This window comes from Schistocerca serialis, chromosome 2 (genome assembly GCF_023864345.2).
Source record: "Schistocerca serialis cubense isolate TAMUIC-IGC-003099 chromosome 2, iqSchSeri2.2, whole genome shotgun sequence".
In the NCBI taxonomy this organism is placed as follows: Eukaryota; Metazoa; Arthropoda; class Insecta; order Orthoptera; family Acrididae; genus Schistocerca; species Schistocerca serialis.
In genome coordinates, this window is record NC_064639.1 from 1,086,203,533 (window position 1) to 1,086,225,323 (window position 21,791).

The 21,791-nt window shown below is 39.6% G+C and overlaps 1 protein-coding gene across 4 annotated transcripts in view; it reads left to right on the forward strand.

Annotated features, from left to right (window-relative positions):
* Positions 1 to 21,791, forward strand: part of LOC126458529 (uncharacterized) — a 293,197-nt gene that overhangs the window by 250,439 nt on the left and 20,967 nt on the right. For all 4 annotated transcript variants that reach the window (XM_050095630.1, XM_050095629.1, XM_050095632.1 and 1 more), the window contains exons 4-7: positions 15,161 to 15,393; positions 15,577 to 15,747; positions 16,016 to 16,376; positions 19,663 to 19,807. In XM_050095630.1, the coding sequence (XP_049951587.1) occupies positions 15,161 to 15,393; positions 15,577 to 15,747; positions 16,016 to 16,376; positions 19,663 to 19,807 (910 nt within the window). The remainder of the gene's footprint in view (positions 1 to 15,160; positions 15,394 to 15,576; positions 15,748 to 16,015; positions 16,377 to 19,662; positions 19,808 to 21,791) is intronic.

Sequence of the window (21,791 nt, forward strand, 5' to 3'; positions counted from 1 at the left end):
ACTAATTGAGAAATATTGGACAGGTTGCATAAACTTGAAAGGGACATAGAAAAATGTGTATCTTTTACCCAAAAATGTTTGTCACTGTAGGCGCGAGAACTTTTCAGCGTGTCGTCGATAGATAACGCAAAAGTACCCATACACCTGTCTCCTAAATTATTTACCATCCCCCTTGAATACCGTGTTGTTGTTGATAATTATGTCTCAGAATGTGTCTTATCAGCCGATCCCTTTTCGAGTCAAGGTGTGCCAGAAGTTTCTTTTTTCTTTGATTATGTTCAGTACCTCCTCATTAGTTATTCGTTCTACTCATTTAATCTTTAGCATTCTTCTTAACACAACATTTCAAAAGCTTCTGTGTTCTGTCGGACGTGTTCGTAGACCACGTATCACTTCGTACGTGGCTACACCACAGACATGTACCTACACATAAAACTTCCTGACATTTAAATTTATATTTGATATTAACAAATTTCTCATTTTCAGAAATACTTTCCTTGCTATAATTAATCTGCATTTTATACCTTTCTGCTTCGGGCTTCGCCAGTTACTTCGCTGTCCAAATACCAAAGCACATGTACTGCTTTAATATTGCATTTTCTAATATACACTGACGAAAAAAATCGCAACACCAAGGAGGAGTTGTGCAACATAAACGAAAGTTGATAGGTGTGTTTCTACAACCAGAAGATGATGATGTTTCAGCGCCATACAGAACAACACTCCATACAAAACATTTTATGAGTCTCTTCCTGAGTTCTCTGTCCAGACCGCTGCAGAAAATTCTCCTTTTCTTATAAAATTCCTCTTCTGCCATCGCTATCCTTGTTTTAATTTCTGTGGTGCACTTCCAGTCGGAGTCTATCCTGCTTCCAAGATACTTAAAATTTTGCACCTGTTCTAATATTTCTCCATTCAGCATAATTTTTATTTCTTTATTTCCTCCTAGTGCCAATACTTTTGTTTTCTTTGTGTTAATATTCATTCCATAATTTTTTCCTTTAGCTTCAATGGTGTCCACCAAATCCTGTAATTATTTTTCCCCTGTGGCTAGAAGGACCATGTTATCAGCAAACCTCAAACGCCCTACTCGTCTTCCTCCAATTTCTACTCCTTTGTCATCTAATGAGCACTGGTCAATCATATTTTCCAAGTACAGGTTGAAAATGGTAGGTGATAGACAGCAACCTTGTCTTACTCCTTTTCCTAGTCCGATCCAGTTTGTACTTCCTCCTCTCACTTTAACTGAGGCTTTATGATTCAGATATAATGAGTTTAAAAGCTTCTGGTTTTCCAGTCCACTCCATTTTCCCTCATTTTAGTCGCCAACTTGTCCCAAACCACATTGTCAAATGCCTTTTCTAGATCGATGAAGCACATATATAGGTCTCTTCCTCTTTCAATAAAACTTTTTCCCAAGATTCGTAGTAGCCGTATTGCAAGATGATACCGATTCAGATTTCGCGCCCGTCGCATAAGAGTGGTAGCGCTATTTTGCTTTAAATGAATGCTGTAGCGGTCGTGAGCATTCGTTACCTTTGAGACTGGGCGTGGTGAGTTGATCTTAGTAAAGAATGCATTTAAGGCGGCAAAAACCCGTTTATTAACACCTCATCTCATTGATATTGAACGAGGTCGTATAGTAGGGCTACAAGAAGCTAGATATTCCTCCTGCGATACTGCAGAAAGATTTTCCAGGTACATGACTGGTGGTAGCGGTTTGGGCTCCCGATGACCATGTGGCCCTGAGGGGAAAGACCATTGTATTCGGCTTACGTCGCTGGCGTATCGTACTGCATCTGCAGCAGCAATTTGAGCAGCAGTTGGCACCACAGAGACACAACGAATTGTTACAAACCGGTTACTTTAAGAACAGCTCCAAGCCAGACACCCAGTGGCGCTCATTCCACTGACTCCAAATCACCGTCATTTGCGACGTCAGTGGTGTCAAGCCAGAGCTCATTGGAGGGCAGGGTGGAGGTCTGTTGTGTTTTTTGATGAAAGCTGGTTCTGTCTCCGTGCCAGTGATGGCCGTGTGTTGGTAAGGAGACCAGTTGAGGGCTTCCAACCAAAATGTCTACGTGCTAGGCACACTGGACCTACACCTGGAGTTATAGTCTGGTTTGCGATTTCATATGATAGCAGGAGCACTCTCAAGGTTATCCCACGCACCATGACTGCACATCTGTACGTCAGTCTGGTGATTAGACCTGTTGAGCCGCCATTTGTGAACGACGTTCCAGGGATACGCTCACTCACATACTGCTGTTGTAACGCAACATGCTCTCCAGAATGTCGATATGTCGCCTTGGCCTGCTCGCTTACCAGATCTGTCTCCAGTCGAGCACATTTGTGGCATCGTCGGACGACAACTCCAGCGTCATCCACAGACAGCATGAACCGTCCCTGTATTGACCGACCAAGTGCAATAGGCATGGAACTCCATTCCATAACTGACATCCGTCCCGTGCACAACACAATGATTTTGCATGCTTGCATTCAACATTCCGCCTGTTACACAGTTTATTAATGTACCAGTATTTCGCATTTGCAATTTCTTATGTCACGCTTACATTAGCCTGTTATCTTGCAACGTCAATAACTTAAATATGTTACCTCGACAAATGTATTCCTGAAATTTCATTACTCTACAATAACTAAGTTTTGGTTTTTTCCGTCAGTGTACGAGGGTGTATCTTGTATGTGATTTCTTGAATGTGTAGCTAAATATCTGTTGTTCTACTTTTGAGCAAAACTTATTCCTTAGGCCAGTATTACACTATCAAATTTCTTTGTCAAAGATTTAATCAAAGACGTGATCAAATATTCGTCAAATATATTTGACAAAGATCTTTGACGTGGCGCTAAAAAGGAAAAGGGGTATTACACTGTCATCATATTTTTCGTCAGAGTTCAAGATGGCTGACAACAACAACTTGTTATTAACCGCAGCAGTTGCATGTACCACAATTGTACTGTGTGCACATGCGGAAGAGAAGCGGGGGAAAAAAAGGAAACGTACCTGGGTGAAGTCGTGGGTTTTACGACGACACGATAAAAGCAATCAAAAAAAAATTGTTACGCGAGCATATAGTGGAGGATGTCAAGTCGTACATCAATTACTTAAGAATGGATGAGCATACATTTCTGTATGTGCTCAGTGAAGTGTATCCTCATATCACAAAGCACAATACTCACTTAAGAACTGCTATATCTGAAGAAGACAGGCTCACTGTAACACTCCGATTCCTTGCTACAGGAGAGGGTTGGGTTAGGTTAGGTTAGGTTAGGTCTCCAATCTTCTTAATCTAGTTTTGTATGCATGGTGCCTCACGTTGTAAACCGCCTCATCCGCTGCATACATCTCTATTAATTTTGTAGTTGTCGGTACACACCAATTGTATTTACCGGCAACATTTATTAAAACACTACAGATAACAGAATGCTGCAGAGATGCTAGCGCTCCACGTGATAACATGTCACATTGCTGTGAACAGAAGACAAGCGACTTCTTTGATCAAATCTAAATCGAGGCCCTAGATTTGATCAAATATTTGACGACATTTGACAAAGTTCCCTATTACACTATCAAATTTCTTTGACAAAGATATTCGACAAAGATATTGGACAAATAAATTTGATGGTATAATACCGGCCTTACTAGGTATCTACATCTGCAATTACATACATTCATACATGTTAAAAGAAAAGAAAAAATTCCTTGACGTCTATATTTATGTGCTGCTTCATGACTCTGCTGTCAATATCTTTATTCTTATCTTGTATGTAACTTCTGTGTCTTCTTTCAGTAAATGTGTTTTTTTTTCGTATCCAGGGTGTAATTACAAAGCTAATAAAATGTTTTCTTGCCTTTAAATAATATTTTTCATCAATACATACATATAATGAAAGTTACTGCGAAGTACATGACGGAGGTACGTAAGGTATGGAGAGCAGAAAGAATGTCTGCTTAAACATTCCGTTCTCTAATTTTGTCTTCACTGTTCCTAGCTGACCGACACGTAGGAGGCGAAGTTCTTTCACTTAATACTGCTTAACAGGAAAATTTTCTGCAGCCAAGATCGCTTGGTATTTTCATTTTTCACTGAGGTGACCCAATTCATGGCGCTGCAGTCATGGACTGTGCGGCTGGTGCCGGCAGAGGTTTTTTTTTTATTTGGCCTTTGAGTGTGTACTCAATTTAGCCATCGGCAACACATAGTGACAATGTACACCTTATTGAATAAACAAATACAGAAATGCATATTTACAAGAATAAAAAGCTTAACTGTTACAGGTTTGTTCATAATGTTTTAAAAATTGAATTGAATTGAATTGGAAAATAATTAAAAGTGCCTTGGCTTACAATTCACACCAATTCTGAAATATCTTCATCAGCAAGACATATTTATAATTTACGTACACCATTAAAACCTACAGATTGTGACCAGTACTCTTGATGAAGTTAACTATCACTTTATATAGACGAACGTCTTTAGTACACAAAAGAGAAGAAGCTGATTGAGGAAGATGGTAGCCCATACTCAGCAATGTCTTCAGAAAGACCAACCGTTCACGGTCAAATTTGGGGCACATAAATAAGATGTGGTTGACATCAGCTTCCGACTCAGGATCACACTCACATGCTGGTGAACTGTAAACGTTGATCCGATGTAGATGTTGTGGGAAAGAGGTTCGAGTCCTCCCTCGGGCGTCGGTGTGTGTTTGCCCTTAGGATAATTTAGGTTAAGTCGTGTGTAAGCTTACGGACTGATGACCTTAGCAGTTAAGTCCCATATTTCTCTGCCTCATGATGACTGGGTCTTGTGTGCTGCCCTTAGGTTAGTTAGGTTTAAGTGGTTCTAAGTTATAGGGGACTGATGACCATAGATGTTAAGTCCCATAGTGCTCAGAGCCATTTGAACCATTTAGTTAAGTCCCATAAGGTTTTACACACATTTGAACATTTGATTTGAATTCATGGCATAACGATATGCACAGATACGGATGGCGTGTACTACGACGTACAGACGGTATAAAGGGCAATGCATTTGCGGAGCTGTCACTTGTACTTAGGTGAGTCATGTAAAAAGGTTTCCGACGTGACTATGGCCGCCATGACGCATTTTGAACGCAGAATGATAGAGCTAGACGCATGGGACATTCCATTTCGGAAATCGTTAGGGAATTCATTATTCTGAGATCCACAGTGTCAAGAGTGTGCCAAGAACAACAAATCTCAGGCATTACCTCTCACCATGAACAGTGCGGTGGCCAGCGGCCTTCACGTAACGACCGAGCATAGCGGCGAGCGTGTGGAATTGTTAGTGATAACAGACAAGCAACACTACGTGAAATAACCACAGAAATCAATATCCGCTAGGACAGTGCGGCGAAATTTGGCGTTAACGATCTATGGCAGCAGACGACCCACCTGGGTGCCTTTGCTAACAGCATGACATCGCCTGCAGCTCCTCTTCTGGCCTCGTGACCATATCGTTGGACTCTAGACGACTGGAAAACCGTGGCCGGGTATGTGAGTTCCGATTTCAGTTGGTAAGAGCTAATGTTAAGGTTCGAATGTGTTGCAGATCCCACGAAGCCATGGACCCAAGTTGTCAACAAGGCACTGTGCAAGCTGTTGGTGGCTCCATAATGGTGGGGGGCTGTTTACGTAGAAAGGACGGGATACTCTCGTCCAACTGAACCGATCACTGACCGGAAATGGTTGTGTTCGGGTAGTTGGAGACCATTTGTAGCTTTTCAGGTAGTTGGAGGCCTTTTGCAGCTATTCACGGGCTTTATTTTCGTGGATGATAATGCACCATCTCACCACGTCACAGTTGTTTGCGATTGGTTTGAAGATCTTTCTGGACAATCCGAGCGAATAATTTGGCCACCCAGCTCGCCCGACATGAATCCGTCGAACATTTATGGGCCGTAATCGAGACGTCAGTTAGTGCACAAAATCCTGCACCGACAACACTTTCGCAATTATGAACGGCTGTAGAGACAACATAGCTCAATACTTCTGCAGGGGCTTCCAACGACTTGTTGAGACCACGACGTGTCCAATTGCTGCACCACGGCAGGCAAAAAGAGGTCTGACACGATATTACGAAGTATCGCCTGACTTTTGTCACCTTACTGTATTTCACAATGACCAGTTTCGACAGAATCTTGCTGTCATCATCAGATCTTCGGAAAATTTGTATTAACATGCATACATGCCATCAATACAATGAGAACACTTTCCAGTCATAAGAAACGACGTCACGCTGGCTTGTCAACCACATAAAAGAACATATAAAACATCCACTACACCAACTGCGTGCTCATGAATGGTGCTGGACAAATAAAAATGGCAGCCATGGACCAAGCACGTCACAGGACGAACTCAGTTCACCAATGACAAATCACTCCCGATGAACACGTGCAACCCACGTACTGCCTGGTTCTTGAAACTTTGTAAGTTGAATTTCGCGGGATAATAAAGTATTTTAAAGCCATTTCAGGTTTTTACATGATGGTCTCTTTAGTCAAACAAAATGTGACCATTGGTGGCGACCTTCTTTATAAGCTTTTAATATCCTCTTTTATTTCTGCTTGGTGTGGGTCCTACATAATTGCGCAATATTCTAAGAAGGGACACAGAAGTGATTTGTAGGCAATCTCCTTTGTAAACTGACTGCATTTGCCCAGTGTCTTGTCAGGTAACTGAGAGCTACCCCCTCTCTTATGTACGACTGATGCTTCGTGGTGATTCTGCATTATATCCTCACAAGTTGATAAACCCAGATGTTTTTACGAATCGACCAGTTGTGACTTACTGATGTTGCAGTCGTAGGATAATACTTTTCTACGCTTTGTGAAGTGCACAGTTTGAGATCTCGGAATATTTAAAACAACATACCAGTCTTTACACAACAGTGAAATATTATCAAGATATGACTGGATATTAGTGTAGATCAGGGGTAGTCAACCTTTTTTTCACCTATTGCCCACTTTTGTATATCCGTTAGTAGTAAAATTTTCTGTCCACAGTAATGATAATTTATAAATTAGGGTAGTAACTTTACTTCGTAAAATTTATAAACCATTGTTCCAGCAAGTTACAGCATATTATTTTAATTACTTGCCAAATATTTTGTAATAATGTTTTAAACCTAATGAGGGCCATAGGATATCTATATTTTTAGCTACAGTTTACAGGTTTTGCGTTAAAACCTACTGCGAGAGAGAAAATGCTGTGCTGAAATATGCGTTTTGGTTTTTTCTCTAACAGTTATTTTTAACTGAGATAGTTGTGGCCGAGCGGTTCTAGGCGCTTCAGTCTGGAACCGCGCGACCGCTACGGTCGCAGGTTCGAACCCTGTCTCGGTCATGGATGTGTGTTATGTCCTTAGGTTAATTAGGTTTAAGTAGTTCTAAATTCTAGGGGTACTGATGACTTCAGATGTTAAGTCCCATTGTGCTCAGAGCCATTGGAGCCATATATAGGAGTGCATTTAAACCAAAAGACTAGTTGTTTCTCCAAAATATATCGTTTCTCCTTATATATAATTTTAAACAAAAATTGTAAACAAGACGATGTGGTATTTTGTTTTCTTCCTCGCAGTGGAGTGTAACAGAAAACCTGTATGTTGGAAAAGTTGTGCTTGTGAGTCTACCGAATCCGAATCTTCCAAAACTTTGCAATCGTTCCCACTTACAGATTAAAACTATGTGAAATACTGTCATTGAACGAGAATAGTGCTGGGGGAGGAGATAGACAGAGATAGGGGGGAAGGAGGAGACTAGGACGTACTCGTATATCCAGTTCCCGTACATCTTTGGCAACTACGAAGCATTACAGGCGGCTATCGACCACAACAACAGCATCACTGACTAGCGAAGGTTCAAATGGCTCTGAGCTCTATGGGACTTAAAATCTGAGGTCATCAGTCCCCTAGAACTTAGAACTACGTAAACCTGACGAAACTAAGGACATCACACACATCCATGCCCGAGGCAGGATTCGAACCTGCGACCGTAGCAGTCGCGCGGTTCCGGACTGAAACGCTTAGAACCGTTCGAGGGCGGCTGGTGGACTCTCGGCTTGTGCTCTGCTCTTGTGTGGATGTTCCGCGTACATTGTCTTCAGTGAAGTGGTATAACTCTACAAACGATAAAAGGTGTAGCCGCGCCCACTTTCCGGGCCAGCCACGACGCGGCTGATCAGGCCAAATAAGCACAGACGATGACGCCCGATCGCCATGTCGCCCCATTGACTTTGGTGCCGCTCCTCCATTTCCTCCGCACTGCCGGAGGAGAGGGGAAGAGAGGAACTGCAGCGGCTGCAGACCATAATAACTACGTCACTGACCAGCGAGAGCGACTGGTGACCCCCCCCCCCTCTCTCTCTCTCTCTCTCTCTCTCTCTCTCTCTCTCTCTCTTTCTTCTCTTCTCTTCTCTCTCTGTTGCTGACTATTCGCTAAGCGCTGTGCTCTGGTCTTGTACGGATGTTCCATGCACAAAGTGAAGCGGTATTACCCTACGTACGGATAGAGTATTCGATATTTTGCAGCCATCAATATCCCAAGTTCCCACAACTGGTACACAATATGAACAAGAAGGGTCCCAAGACACTTTCCTGGGATACGGCTGAAGTTACTCCTACATCATCGATGGCTCTCCATGCAAGCCAATACCTACATCCTCCCTACCAATAAACTCTCAATTCAGTTGCATATTTTGTTTGACAGATGTGTAAATTACCGAAATATTAGTTTAATAAGTCACAGCTGCAAAATACTAACACAAATTTTTTACAGACGAATGGAAAAACTGGTAGAAGCCGACCTCAGCGAAGATCAGTTTGGATTCCGTAGAAATATTGGAACATGGGAGGCAATACTAACCCTACGACTTATCTTAGAAGAAAGACTAAGGAAAGGCAAACCTACGTTTCTAGCATTTGTAGACTTAGAGAAAGTGTTTGACAATGTTGACTGGAATACTCTCTCTCAAATTCCGAAGGTGGCAGGGGTAAAATACAGGGAGCGAAAGGCTATTTACAATTTGTACAGAAAACAGATAGCAGTTGTAAGAGTCGAGGGGCATGAAGGGAAGCAGTGGTTGGGAAAGGAGTCAGACAGGGTTGTAGCCTCTCCCCGATGTTATTCAATCTGTATATTGAGCAAGCAGTAAAGGAAACAAAAGAAAAATTCGGAGTAGGAATTAAAATCCATGGAGAAGAAATAAAAACTTTGAGGTTCGCCGATGACATTGTAATTCTGTCAGAGACAGCAAAGGACCTGCAAGAGCGGCTGAACGGAATGGACAGTGTCTTGAAAGAAGGGTATAAGATGAGCATCAACAAAAGGAAAACGAGGATAATGAAATGTAGTCGAATTAAGTCGGGTGATGCTGAGGGAATTAGATTAGGAAATGAGACACTTAAAATAGTAAAGGAGTTTTGCAAATGTAGACTGGCAATGGCAAGGAAAGCGTTTCTGAAGAAGAGAAATTTTTTAACATCGAGTATTGATTTAAGTGTCAGGAAGTCGTTTCTGGAAATATTTGTATGGAGTGTAGCCATCTATGGAAGTGAAACATGGACGATAAATAGTTTGGACAGGAAGACAGTAGAAGCTTTCGAAATGTGGTGCTACAGAAGAATGCTGAAGATTAGATGGGTAGATCACATAACTAATGAGGAGGTATTGAATAGAATTGGGGAGAAGAGAAGTTTGTGGCACAACTTGACAAGAAGAAGGGACCGGTTGGTAGGACATGTTCTGAGGCATCAAGGGATGACCAATTTAGTATTGGATGGCAGCGTGGAGGGTAAGAATCATAGAGGGAGACCAAGAGATGAATACACTAAGCAGATTCAAAAGGATGTAGGTTGCAGTAGGTACTGGGAGATGAAGAAGCTTGCACAGGATAGAGTAGCATGGAGAGCTGCATCAAACCAGTCTCAGGACTGACGACCACAACAACAACATTTTGTTTGGTACCGCATATAATCGTAATTTTGTTAACAATCGTTGGTGTGGTTCCAGAGTCAAATGCTTTTCGAAAATCAACAAACACCGCTTGTACCTGATTGCCTTTATTGAAAATTCCATTCGACAGGCATAATTATGTTTGAGTTCAGAATATTCTAGGATTGTGCAAGAAATGGGCGTCAGTGATATTGGACGGTAGTTTCGTGGATTTCTTCTGTTACCCTCTTTGTGGACGGTTGGGACTGTGGTTTCTTCCAGTCATTAGGCTGATCCCTTTCTTGTTTAAGGGACCTGTTGTATATTAAAGTAAAAATGGAGCTAACGCAGCTGCACATTCTGGCAGAGACTTCTTCGGTCCCTGGAGCCTTGTTTAATTTTAAAAATATCAGATGTTTCTCATCGCCACCTGTTCGGTAACAATCCCAGGAATGTGCACTGCCTTGTTGGCGGAACAGTAAACGATTTGATTTGATTTATTATTTATTGGTCCTGTAGATCATACAGTTTGTACAGCAAAGCAAATCATGATATAGGACAAGTCAATTTGAAAAATTATGTTAAGATGGTATATGACGAGAGATGACAGTAATGGTACATAACTCACATAGCAGAATACATATAGGATATATAGACAAAATATGAAAAAGGTGGTGTGTGATGAGAGATGACGGTGGTGCGTACTGCACATAGCATAATACATATAAGAGATACAGACAGAATGTGAGTAAGAAACAATAATTAAGTTATCTTACTAAGTATAAATATGTGCAAGTGTATATACAGCTTATTACAAGTAATTAAAATATTGTGGTACATAGTTCACATAGCAGAATACATATATGAGATGCAGACAGAATATAAATAAGATACAATAATTAAATTATCTCACTAAGTAGAAACATCTGCAACTGAATAAACAGTTTATTGCAAGTAATTAAAATTTAGTTTCAAGAAATTCATGTACAGAATAGAAACAGTGATTTAGTAGAAATTCCTTTAATTTAGTTTTCATTATTTTTGGGTTTTTGCTTGTTTTTATGTCTGTTGGGTGGTGGTTGTATATTGTAATGCCCATACATTTAACCCTATTCACATATATAATTTTGTGTTGTGGGCTATAATTTGAAACTGTGTTTTGTTTCTGGTGTCAAGTGTGTGGCGGTCTGCATTTCTGTCAAGGGCGTCCAAGTGATGTACTGTAAAACAAGTTAGTTCAAATATATAGAGGCATGGCAGTGGCAGGATTTTTAGCTGTTGAAATAGTGGTTTACAGTGTTCAGTTCTCTTTTTTTTTTTCTTTTTTACATTTCATTATTCTTACTACTTCTTTTTGTTACTTGAAAATTGTGAGAGAATCAGAGCTCTTTCCCCAGAATATTAGGCCATAGCTCAAGACAGACTCAAACAGGGCATGGTACACCAGCTTCAAGGTATCTAAACTGGCTGTGTTTTTCAATGATCGTAATAGATAGCAGGTTTTACTAAGCTTTTGTAACACTGCGTCAACACGTGGTTTCCAATTTAGTGTGTTACTGATGGTAAGTCCAAGAAATTTGGTGTCCTGCCTGTACGTAACAAATTTGGTGTCCTGCCTGTACGTAACATCATCTTTGCCGATAACTATAACTGCATTGAAGGGTGTTAGATTTTGTCTAGTATGGAAGTTCATACTTACAGTTTTTTGAGTATTTATGACTAGTCTATTTGCTTCAAACCACGATTGCAAATGACAAGTAGTTTCATTAACTGCATCTTGCAATGTGTCACCTCTACTGGTTATAGGGATATTTGTGTCGTCTGCATACAGAAAGGAGCTGGCATTTGGTATGTGTTCTGGGAGATCATTAATGAACAATATGAAAAGGACAGGGCCAAGGACAGATCCCTGAGGGACACCATTTGTTGTATGTAGTGTATCTGACCTGCAGTGCCTGAATGTCTCTGATTTTCTTGTTTCTACATATTGCTTTCTTTGACTAAGGTAGTTATGGAACCAATTGTGCCGGCCGCGGTGGTCTAGCGGTTCTAGGCGCTCAGTCCAGAACTGCGCGACTGCTACGGTCGCAGGTTCGAATCCTGGCTCGGGCATGGATGTGTGTGATGTCCTTAGGTTAGTTAGGTTTAAGTAGTTCTAAGTTCTAGGGGCCTGATGACCACAGATGTTAAGTACCATAGTGCTCAGAGACATTTGAACCAATTGTAGGCTACACCTGTAATCCCGTACTTTTCTAGAAATGCATACAGAGCGTGTGTGGTGGACCTATTTTTCGGAAATCCGTATTGGGAAGAGTTGTAGAGCCTCACAGTCGCAGCGATGTTTGGCGGTTATTGGAAAATTGGTGGCCGCGGCAGCTCTGCTGCGCCGTGTTGGCGGACAGCAGCCGTGGGCCGGGGTGAGGGTTCGCGCGGCGGTTGGGGAGCGTGAGACGCGCTGCTAAATTTGGCGTCGGCCGCGTCTAAGATTAGTGTCCGGGGCGGCGGCCGGCGGCGGTGGCAGCGGGCGCGCCGGCCGCAGTGGCTGTTCCAGCGCGGCGCGGGTGCGGACCGGCGGGCACAGGTGAGAGGAGCATCGCTGACCCCCGCACTGCCGGCTCCGGGCCGGCGCGCGGGCCGCCGCCGCCGCTCGTTTCCGGTCGCATTTCTCTGGGCACCTCCACTCTCTAGACGCTCAGTGTTAAAAATCCTGCTCCTGATACGACGTTACGCACGCTTTGTCCTCTGGTACACGCGACTACTCGCCGTTTTTACGTTATAACGACCTATTCCAACAAGCTACGAAAGTGATTGACAAACATTATACTGATATTTCACCGTATTTTTTCTCGTTTTTGTCGCTGGCATTAGAGACAGGGAGCGTTCTCCGACCTTCAGGTACAACATTTACCATGAACTGTAGAGGCAGTATAGGTAATTATAATAACATTGGATGAGTGAATCAGGTTTTAACAGTGGAGTTTTTACTGATAGTGAACTTTGCCAGCTCTGTTGGACTCCATGTGAGTCACAATTTAGGTTTTACACACGGTAACAGCCTGCGAGAAACAAGTAATACTCTCAGTATTATTACAGTAGACAAAAGTAGAGTAATTCTATATATTAGCTCAAATTATAATATTGAACTGATAAAATATTGTTTGACTGCTGTTGTCAAGACTTGTGTGATCCAGTATACTTGTTGGCATTCGGTACTAGGAAGCTGGCAAAAGTCCAATTCAATGCGGAAGCCCTATAGTTATTGAAATTCATTGACAGCCTTTGAAACAGATACGAGCATACTTCTAGCAATAAGCAACAAGAAACTCTCAAACAGTGCTTGTGAATATTATAAACACTGTTTCAAATATAATTATAAAAAATAGCCACATATTTTGTGTAACAGCTAACCATATCTTCTTACATTTAATTAAATAGCCCTACTTCTAAACACAGGCCATCAATAATTATTGTGTTGTTATGCTCACTGTAGTTATATTACACTTCTTTGGTTCCATATAACGAAATATGATTGACCTCTGTTCCAGAAAAGGAAATACTGATTTATTTATGGTGACTTTACATTTCAATCCTTATGTCTCTCAAACTTAAAAACATATTTGCTCTACACAGTATCTTGCTACCAGTAATTTGTGTGTGTAATTATAATTATTGCATACATACCAAATATGGTAAAACACAGTTATATTTATAGTTGTAATGGAATATATGTAATCTGAAATCTACAGTATGTTCAATGGAACTCTGAATAACATTCCACACTGTCCTCTAAATTACTCAATAACTTAACCCTTATGATACTTGCCTATCTGCCCAAATTATTACTATTTTATGTTTTCATTTTTGTGATGTGAAACATTGCTAATTTAAATATCAAACATGTTGAATGCTAATAAATCAAAATAGCAAACAAGTAAGATTTCTCTTGGGAGGAAAGTAGATACGATATTTTCTAGAAAGCAACAAGGAAATTACTGCTGTGTCATTATTCTCTTAAAGTCTGTAACATATCTGGGAAAAACTGGAGAAATGATAATGGAAGTATATTATTCAGCATACAGTGAAGGTTTTCACAACTAGATGTCTTGGCTACTGGTGAGTGTTTTGGGTTGTACGGCGTCGGTCCATAAAACTTTCCTGTTTCTAACATATTGTCCAGGCCTGCACTGGACATCTTCAGAGATGCTCCTGTCCACCGATTCTTGCCAACTCAGTCAGCAAGACTTAGCAGAACCAGCAGCTTTTCTGAATACATCCAGCACAGATCTGGACAATATGTTGGATGTAGATGCAGAATGTTAGGAACAGAAAAGCGTTATGGACAAAGCCTATTCAACCCAGAAGACTCACCGGCAGCTATTACTCAACAGTTTCTCAATATGAATAATATCAGAATCAGTGAGAGACTTCTCACCTACACACTAAGTGTTCTGCTACTCAACTACATTAATTTGCAACAAAACTGAGATAGAAACTAAATAAGAGAGGATTTTTTTTCATAAGTACTTGTGATATTTTGTAGATGCAAGACTTGCGATTTTCAGCTGTTAAACTTCCTGGCAGATTAAAACTGTGTGCCCAGCTGAGACTCGAACTCGGGACCTTTGCCTTTCGCGGGCAAGTGCGCGAAAGGCAAAGGTCCCGAGTTTGAGTCTCGGTCGGGCACACAGTTTTAATCTGCCAGGAAGTTTCATATCAGCGCACATTCCGCTGCAGAGTGAAAATCTCATTCTGGTTTCAGCTGTTACTCACTAAAGAATACATTATGATTCTAATAATTCGTAACCATTTTGAAATATAATAGTATCCCTAATATGATGGTTCTTACTTCCTGGATGTAAGTACTAGGGGATCAGTATTGATCAATGTTCTTTTTGTTCATATGTGCAGCACCAATCAGTCTTACAACACTTATATGGGAAAGATACAATAGTGTAGAAACAGTCTGTGAAAAAGAAATAATAAAGTCAGAAATATTCATTACTTTGTGGTTTCTTCACTTCTGACTTCTCAGGCATTGTTTATTAATATAAGTTTCAATTATTCAGAGATAGGTCATGTTTATTTAATGACATTACATTAACAATGTTTTTCTTCAGTACACAATCTTTTTTGACTGATGAGTTTAGCTTTTCATCAAAATAGTACATCTTTTTTCTGTGTATGTTTACAGGGTGGCACTGTTTTGGGAGATCCTGACAGAGTAATAGATCTTGGTGAGACATACATACCATACCCTGTCTTTCTGGAATATATTCTTGGATTAGGTGAATCAACATTCAGTCCAATATCGTATGACATATTCTCACACAACTGTAATAACTTCTCTCATGAAGTAGGACAATTCCTCTGTGGAAAGGGGATTCCCAAATATATACTTGATCTGCCAGAAGAAATTCTTTCCACGTAAGTAACACCTTTTATGGAATTATTCTGAACACTTTATAATAGTACTGTTATGCTAATTGTCTAGAACACTTCACATTGTTATAAAGATGTATACAGTGATCAATTTTAGATACTTAACAACAAATTTGTATATATGTATATGTCATATGAAAATTAAAATGTATGGAAAATATTTTGCAGGCCCCTAGGGCAGAGTCTTCGTCCTGTTATTGATAGCCTGAATCAAGTTTCAAGAGGTGTTGGAATAAACACTGGTAGTGATCTAAGAAATTACACACCACAAGATTCACGCCGAAGCCGTCAGGAATCACCAGAATTTGCCGAATTAAATTCAGCTATCGAAGAAGTCAGGTAATTAAAAATGATTTTTTAAATTGATATATCTTTGTCTTAAACATAAAAGATAGTTTAAATAATGGAGTAAATGTGTGAATTTGTATTGTATGTCAGACATAAATGCAACTGTTCTGCTGGAAAAATCAGTAATGTAGCACATGTCTATCATAGTATCATAAACTGGTCCTTGATATTGATGGGTTCATATTACTGTTGCTATGTAGACTTAGTGCCTGATAATGTTCACTATGATTATTTAAAGCTTTTTGTTTTATTTTCATAGACGTAATTCTGTAGCACTTGAAGAAAGACGAAATGTTATTAATGAGAAACTAGCAAAGAAAGACCGCAAAAAGAAGAAGAAAAAGAAGCGTGAAAAGAAGAGGATAGATCAGGAGTGTGGAAGTAGTTCGGCCGAGTTCACTCCCGACAGTGCTAGTTCAAGTCCAAGTCGAACAAACATGGCTGACAGTGTTATTGAAGCACCTGAGGAGCAGCAGCAGCAGCAGCAAGATGAGGAAGATAAAAGGCCACAACAATCTGCTGCTGATGTGGTGGCTGAAATAGAGGCTGAGGAGAGGAAGGAGCGTGAAGAGAGAAAGAAGCAACGTGAACCACCCATTGTGTTTAAAGATGTTGTCAATGTAAGTTGCACTGCAGTCATGCACATTCAGTTTCATTAGATTTAATTCTGATGTGTGTTCTGCTTGATGGCTGCATCATATTCTGTGTGAAAGTGTTGGTGGTTATAACACCATGGAAAGAGGTGGTTATAACATTGTTCCTCTGGCAACTTTGGGTCTGTAGCTTCATTTTCATTCAGGGGGCTACTCATGTGTTCTTCTTAGCTTTCCATTAAGTTAAATGCTCATCAGTTTCAGAAATTGAACTGGAGCTTGTGACTGGTATGCAAACATAATGACCACTTAGCTGCTGAGGTTGCCCACCAGAGTTAGTACATCCATAAACTGTTTTAAACAATGCCTAATTATGTTTTGACAGCCAAATGCCAAAAATAAATAAGAAAGAAGACAAAGGGGGTCAGGCAGGGAGAACATAAATAAAATATACAGATGTTGTAATAATGGTTTTTAATAGTAACATCAATTTTTTGTCTGCTGTTGTTTTCAAGAGTTTTGAAACATAGAACAAATAATATTACATTTATTGTTATTTATAAAATAAGGAGGTGAGTAAAACAAAACTACATCATTGATAGTTTAAATATAAAAATACAGTTCTTTTGATCATTTTTTCAGGATTAGAAATATGTGATGCTGTGTAAAGCAGTTTAGAGTAATTGTAGAAGATACAACTAATTTCATGTTGTTACAGCTTGTCATATTAACCATTAAAAATATTCAAGAAATGGTATGTAGTTCAGTGGTCAAAGAAAATATGAATTTTGTTATTAAGCATCTGATGCAGATACAAATGCATTAGCAACTATTAGTTCATATTTGTATTCACTTATGAAAAATATTTTATTATTATTGTCTTAGATGGTGTGTTTTAGGACAATGTTTTCTATATTCAGCTTTTTTTTCTACATGCTTTAACTTTGCATGAATATTTCTCAAGTGGAAAGGACACTGTTAATTAGGTCAGTAATTCACATTGAGCAGGTTCTTGATATTGACTTTGTCTCTATTTGAGGCATCCTGGACTGAATCAGTGCCTGTATATTGGTCTTTTCTTGTGATTCGTAAGTTGTCAGCATAATTGATATTTCTTACAGTTTGAGAAGTTGGCCAATATATTTGAATGCATCCAAATGAATATTAAATTTCAAAACTGCCCTTATAAAGAGGAGTTTTTGCAGTCCTTCAGTAGCTGTGAAAGCAGGAGTTTTCTCAGCCTTTCGGCCCTTCAGTGGCTGTGAAAGCAGTGGAGTAAATAAAAAATGGAGAAAACTATCAAAAGCTCAAAGTGTTTTCCCAAATGGACAAAACAAATTCACCAATAACATTTTACACACTATAATAGTTAGTTCTAATAATTATATGTGCAGTGATGCTATGTGTCATAGTATTGGAAGTGATGTTTTACATATCAGACAGATGATTCTGCAAAATCCTAGTATGAAAAAAACATATTTTAGCTACTAAGAATTTGATAATGTTTAGTTTTCATGCCCCAATTTTAAATTTTCTCACAAGTGAAACTCCCCACTGAACCCCCTCAGCTTTAGTGGTAAGATGGCCTAGTGGATAGCCCATCAAAAACTGAACACACATCAAGCCTGAAAATACGAAGGTGGACTGAACTGTGAAAAAAAAAAAGCAAAATAGAAACAGTGAATTGTCCATAGACAAGACATTCAATAAAGAGCAATTTGCAATAGCGATTGTGTTGTGAGTAAGTGGTCATGGTGTTGGACTGCCATGTGGGCTAATCGGGTTCATATCTCCTTTATGCCACTTTTTCTTTCTTTTCCTGTTTTTTTGCACACAACATTATGAACTGTCTGCCTAGCCCTTATTTTTTCTCTTTCTGTAGACTTGGCAGTTGTCATACTATATGTTGGTTATAGAATATGAGTCATGTTGTAAGAATACGTTACCGTCACAAGTAAATGTGATGAAGAGCAGGCTAGATACCATGTAGATGTCTCACAGAAATGGAAACAACAAATAAATGGGTGCAAACTATGATACAACAAAGGAATTCAAGAGTCAAGACTTCTAAAATGGGACACAACTTCAAAAACATTAAAAACATATATTTTGACAGAACACAGAGAAACTATGTAATCATGAAACTGATGCTTTCATTTGTTACAGCTTCTGTGACAAACTATTATGTTTTCATAATTACCTTAGGAGTGATCACATTCACATTCATACAAACACATACATCAGGCAAGTAGGCTTATCTCACTCATGTACCATGCATACAAATTAGGTGCATTGATAAGAGACTCCTATTATATGACACAAATAATGTCACTAGTACTAAGTATGACACACCAGATGTGTTTTCCAGTGGAGGATTTGGTTGAGTTGTCACCTTTTCATCAAATATTTGTGGTTTCCGTTTGAAAGCCACTTCTTTTCAGCTGCTAATAGAGCAGCTGTGCAGAATCAACTGTCATTATAGGTCCCTACCCTACACCTCGCCGATGCAAGCTGTTGTTACACCACATACAGATAGAAATTTGAATAAAGCGAACAGCTGAAAAAAAGAACGGCACAATGGAGGATTGAACATGGCTCACCTGCTTAACAGTCCATCACCATAACCACGCAACCATGGCATCATTTGTCTCACTGTGTGCTCTACTGTGCACTTCTTGCTCTTGGACCATTCACTGTTTCTATTTCTCATTACTTTTTTTTTCTCCACAGTCTACCACACATTCTTCGTGTTTTAATGCATTACCTGTGCTCAGTTTTTGACGGGCCATCTACTGGGCACTCTTACCACAAAATCTGAGGGGGGTGCAATGGGGAGTTTCCACTGTAAGTTAGCAGATGTGGTATAGTTACCAGTCCTACATGTATCAGACCCATAGGTTGAAAAAGTGGACTTAAAAAATAATGTGGTAAGGGTTCAGAACATTGCTTTTTTACATAAGTCTTTTGCTGATTTTTCTGTGGCATTGTCTCAACTGCAGCAGTTATTATATATATGGAGAGATGACAGTATTTGCATAGTGCTAATATCGTTTAATATCATTGTTTCTGATGGCTTGAAGTATGGACCTGAAGTGTGTAATAATAATTATTATAGAACATATTTGAAAGACAGGTTGTGAAAAATGAATGTAATTTAATTATAATATCTTTCATTGATAAAACCCTCCACTTACGGCAGAATAAACTTTTTGTAATACGTCAACCCAACTGTATTGCAGTTACTGGTACCAGCAACATAGATGGTTCACTTAACTTGCTTTGGTGCAGTTTCTAATTGAGCTAAATGTTATAGGTACCTGCAGAGTTTGATTCTCTTGTGGACAAAGTGGAAAACATTTTAAATGCTGAAGAGCGGCAATCCTTGGAGGAACTTCACCAGTATATGTTAGAAGATGAAGGATCATGGGCGCTCGGAGATGGATTCCTTAACTTTGTTGGTATGGTTACTTCAAAGTAATTAACATAAATATCTTCATGTATTTAAGCAGAAGACTGTATATGTTTTAAACCAGATTAGCTTTTAACCTGTACAGGTGAATAATTGATAGTGGGTACTGAATTTTATTTGAGTTAAGCAAGGTGTATTCTTTCTTAGTTGAAAGAAAGGTATTAAACAGAGCAGTAAGATAACAAAACCTCCAGATTCATGAAATAAATGATTAATTTGAAACAAAGAGAGTGATTAGTTAGTACGTGGACGATTAAAGTTGAAAAAGGGACAATGAAGGATTTCTTGTTATTCCTTTATGATTTCATATACTGACTAATTTCATAACCATGGAGATTTGCTCCTCAATTTAGTCTTATGGAGCTGGATGTGTAAAATGAAATAAAAATAAATAGAGCTGTAATCCTGCCAGTGATACATGGGAAGAAGAAGGCATCAAATTTGAGATCTACCATCACTAAAATTTTTAAACATTTTTTTGTCACAAGGTCTTCTTTTCTTGTCAATTCATGTTCCATGTATTATGGGGCAGTGCCATCTCTTAATCCTCTGGTCCTTATTGTATTTTTTTGCTTTCTTGTTGCTTACTGTGACCTTCCTGAAATCTATCAGTTTGTCATGTAACATTATTTTTCTTATAATACTTGACAGTCATTCAGAATGCGTAATTACATTATTAATGTCCACTGCCATTACCAGTATTCACTTGCCTTAGGAAGAGTATACAGAACTATTGCTTGGTCAAGAAACAATCTCTAAGAAGAATTGAAGAGTTTATTATTAGAACAGGTATGCATAACATACAAAGTATATAAAGACTCAGCCATCTGTTAGTGCATATTGACAGTCCGATGGAATCTCATAATCGATGAAAGAACTTTTTTGGCTCACTCCTTCTATTCTATTGAATAGCATTTTCACAGTGGATCTGAAAACTAATGCATTTTATTAAAATATGATAATGTACAGAAAGTTCTGGTTGAAAATTACGAATTATTTAGGAATAAAGGAGACAACTCACTGAAAGGCAGAAGCGCTGTGTCGTCAACAGGCAGACAGACAAAAGGTACGGAGCTAGGCAAGCTTTTGGAATGCACTTCCTTTTTGTAGCTGTAGAGAAAACGCACACAAGTGAGTGCACTCCCCTCACACACACACACACACACACACACACACACACACACACACCACACACACAGTGCAGCTCAGAAAAGGTGGTGCTGGGGAGGACTAAGATGGCATGGGTTGTGCAGCAGATACTGAAATCTCGTATGTTGTACTCCAGTCCTATCAGAGGCTAATCCTACCTCATCTGAGGCCGGGCCACCTGTGAAAGCAGCTCTGCTACGACCACTGCATAGTGTCTCACATTGGTTTGACAACCAGCCAGCTGTCAACTAGAATGAATGGCCAGCACCAAACTGTTGCCAAAAACAAGATGCATCACCCAGTGGCACAACATGCAGAGAGAGAGAGAGAGAGAGAGAGAGAGAGAGAGAGAGAGAGAGAGTTCCTACAGCTAGAAAAAGGAAGTACATTCCGAAAGCTAGCAAAGCTCTGTACCTTTTGTTTGTGTGCCTGCCAACAATGTTGTGCTTCTGCCTTTTGGTGAGTCATCTCTTTTATTATTAAATAATTATTAAAATATGAGTTATACTACCACAGTAATAATTCATTGCCGAGCTATTTTATTACATTGCTTTAATTCCCCCCGTCTCAGAGATTACACTGTGGACTGTATGGAATATGACTGGTGTAATTTAAAGGTTTTTTCCCTTTTTTGTAGCTGATTGACTGCTTCCAATATGTTATGGAATGTTCTTGGGGGTGGGATATGAAGGATTTATGGAGTTGATGCAACTACTCACCAAATAGTTCATGTGCTGAATCACTGACAGAGTGAGAACATTGCCAGCTTTGAGGAGATGACTCCTTCTTCAGAGCTGTAGTGTACATCACACACACACTTGTAC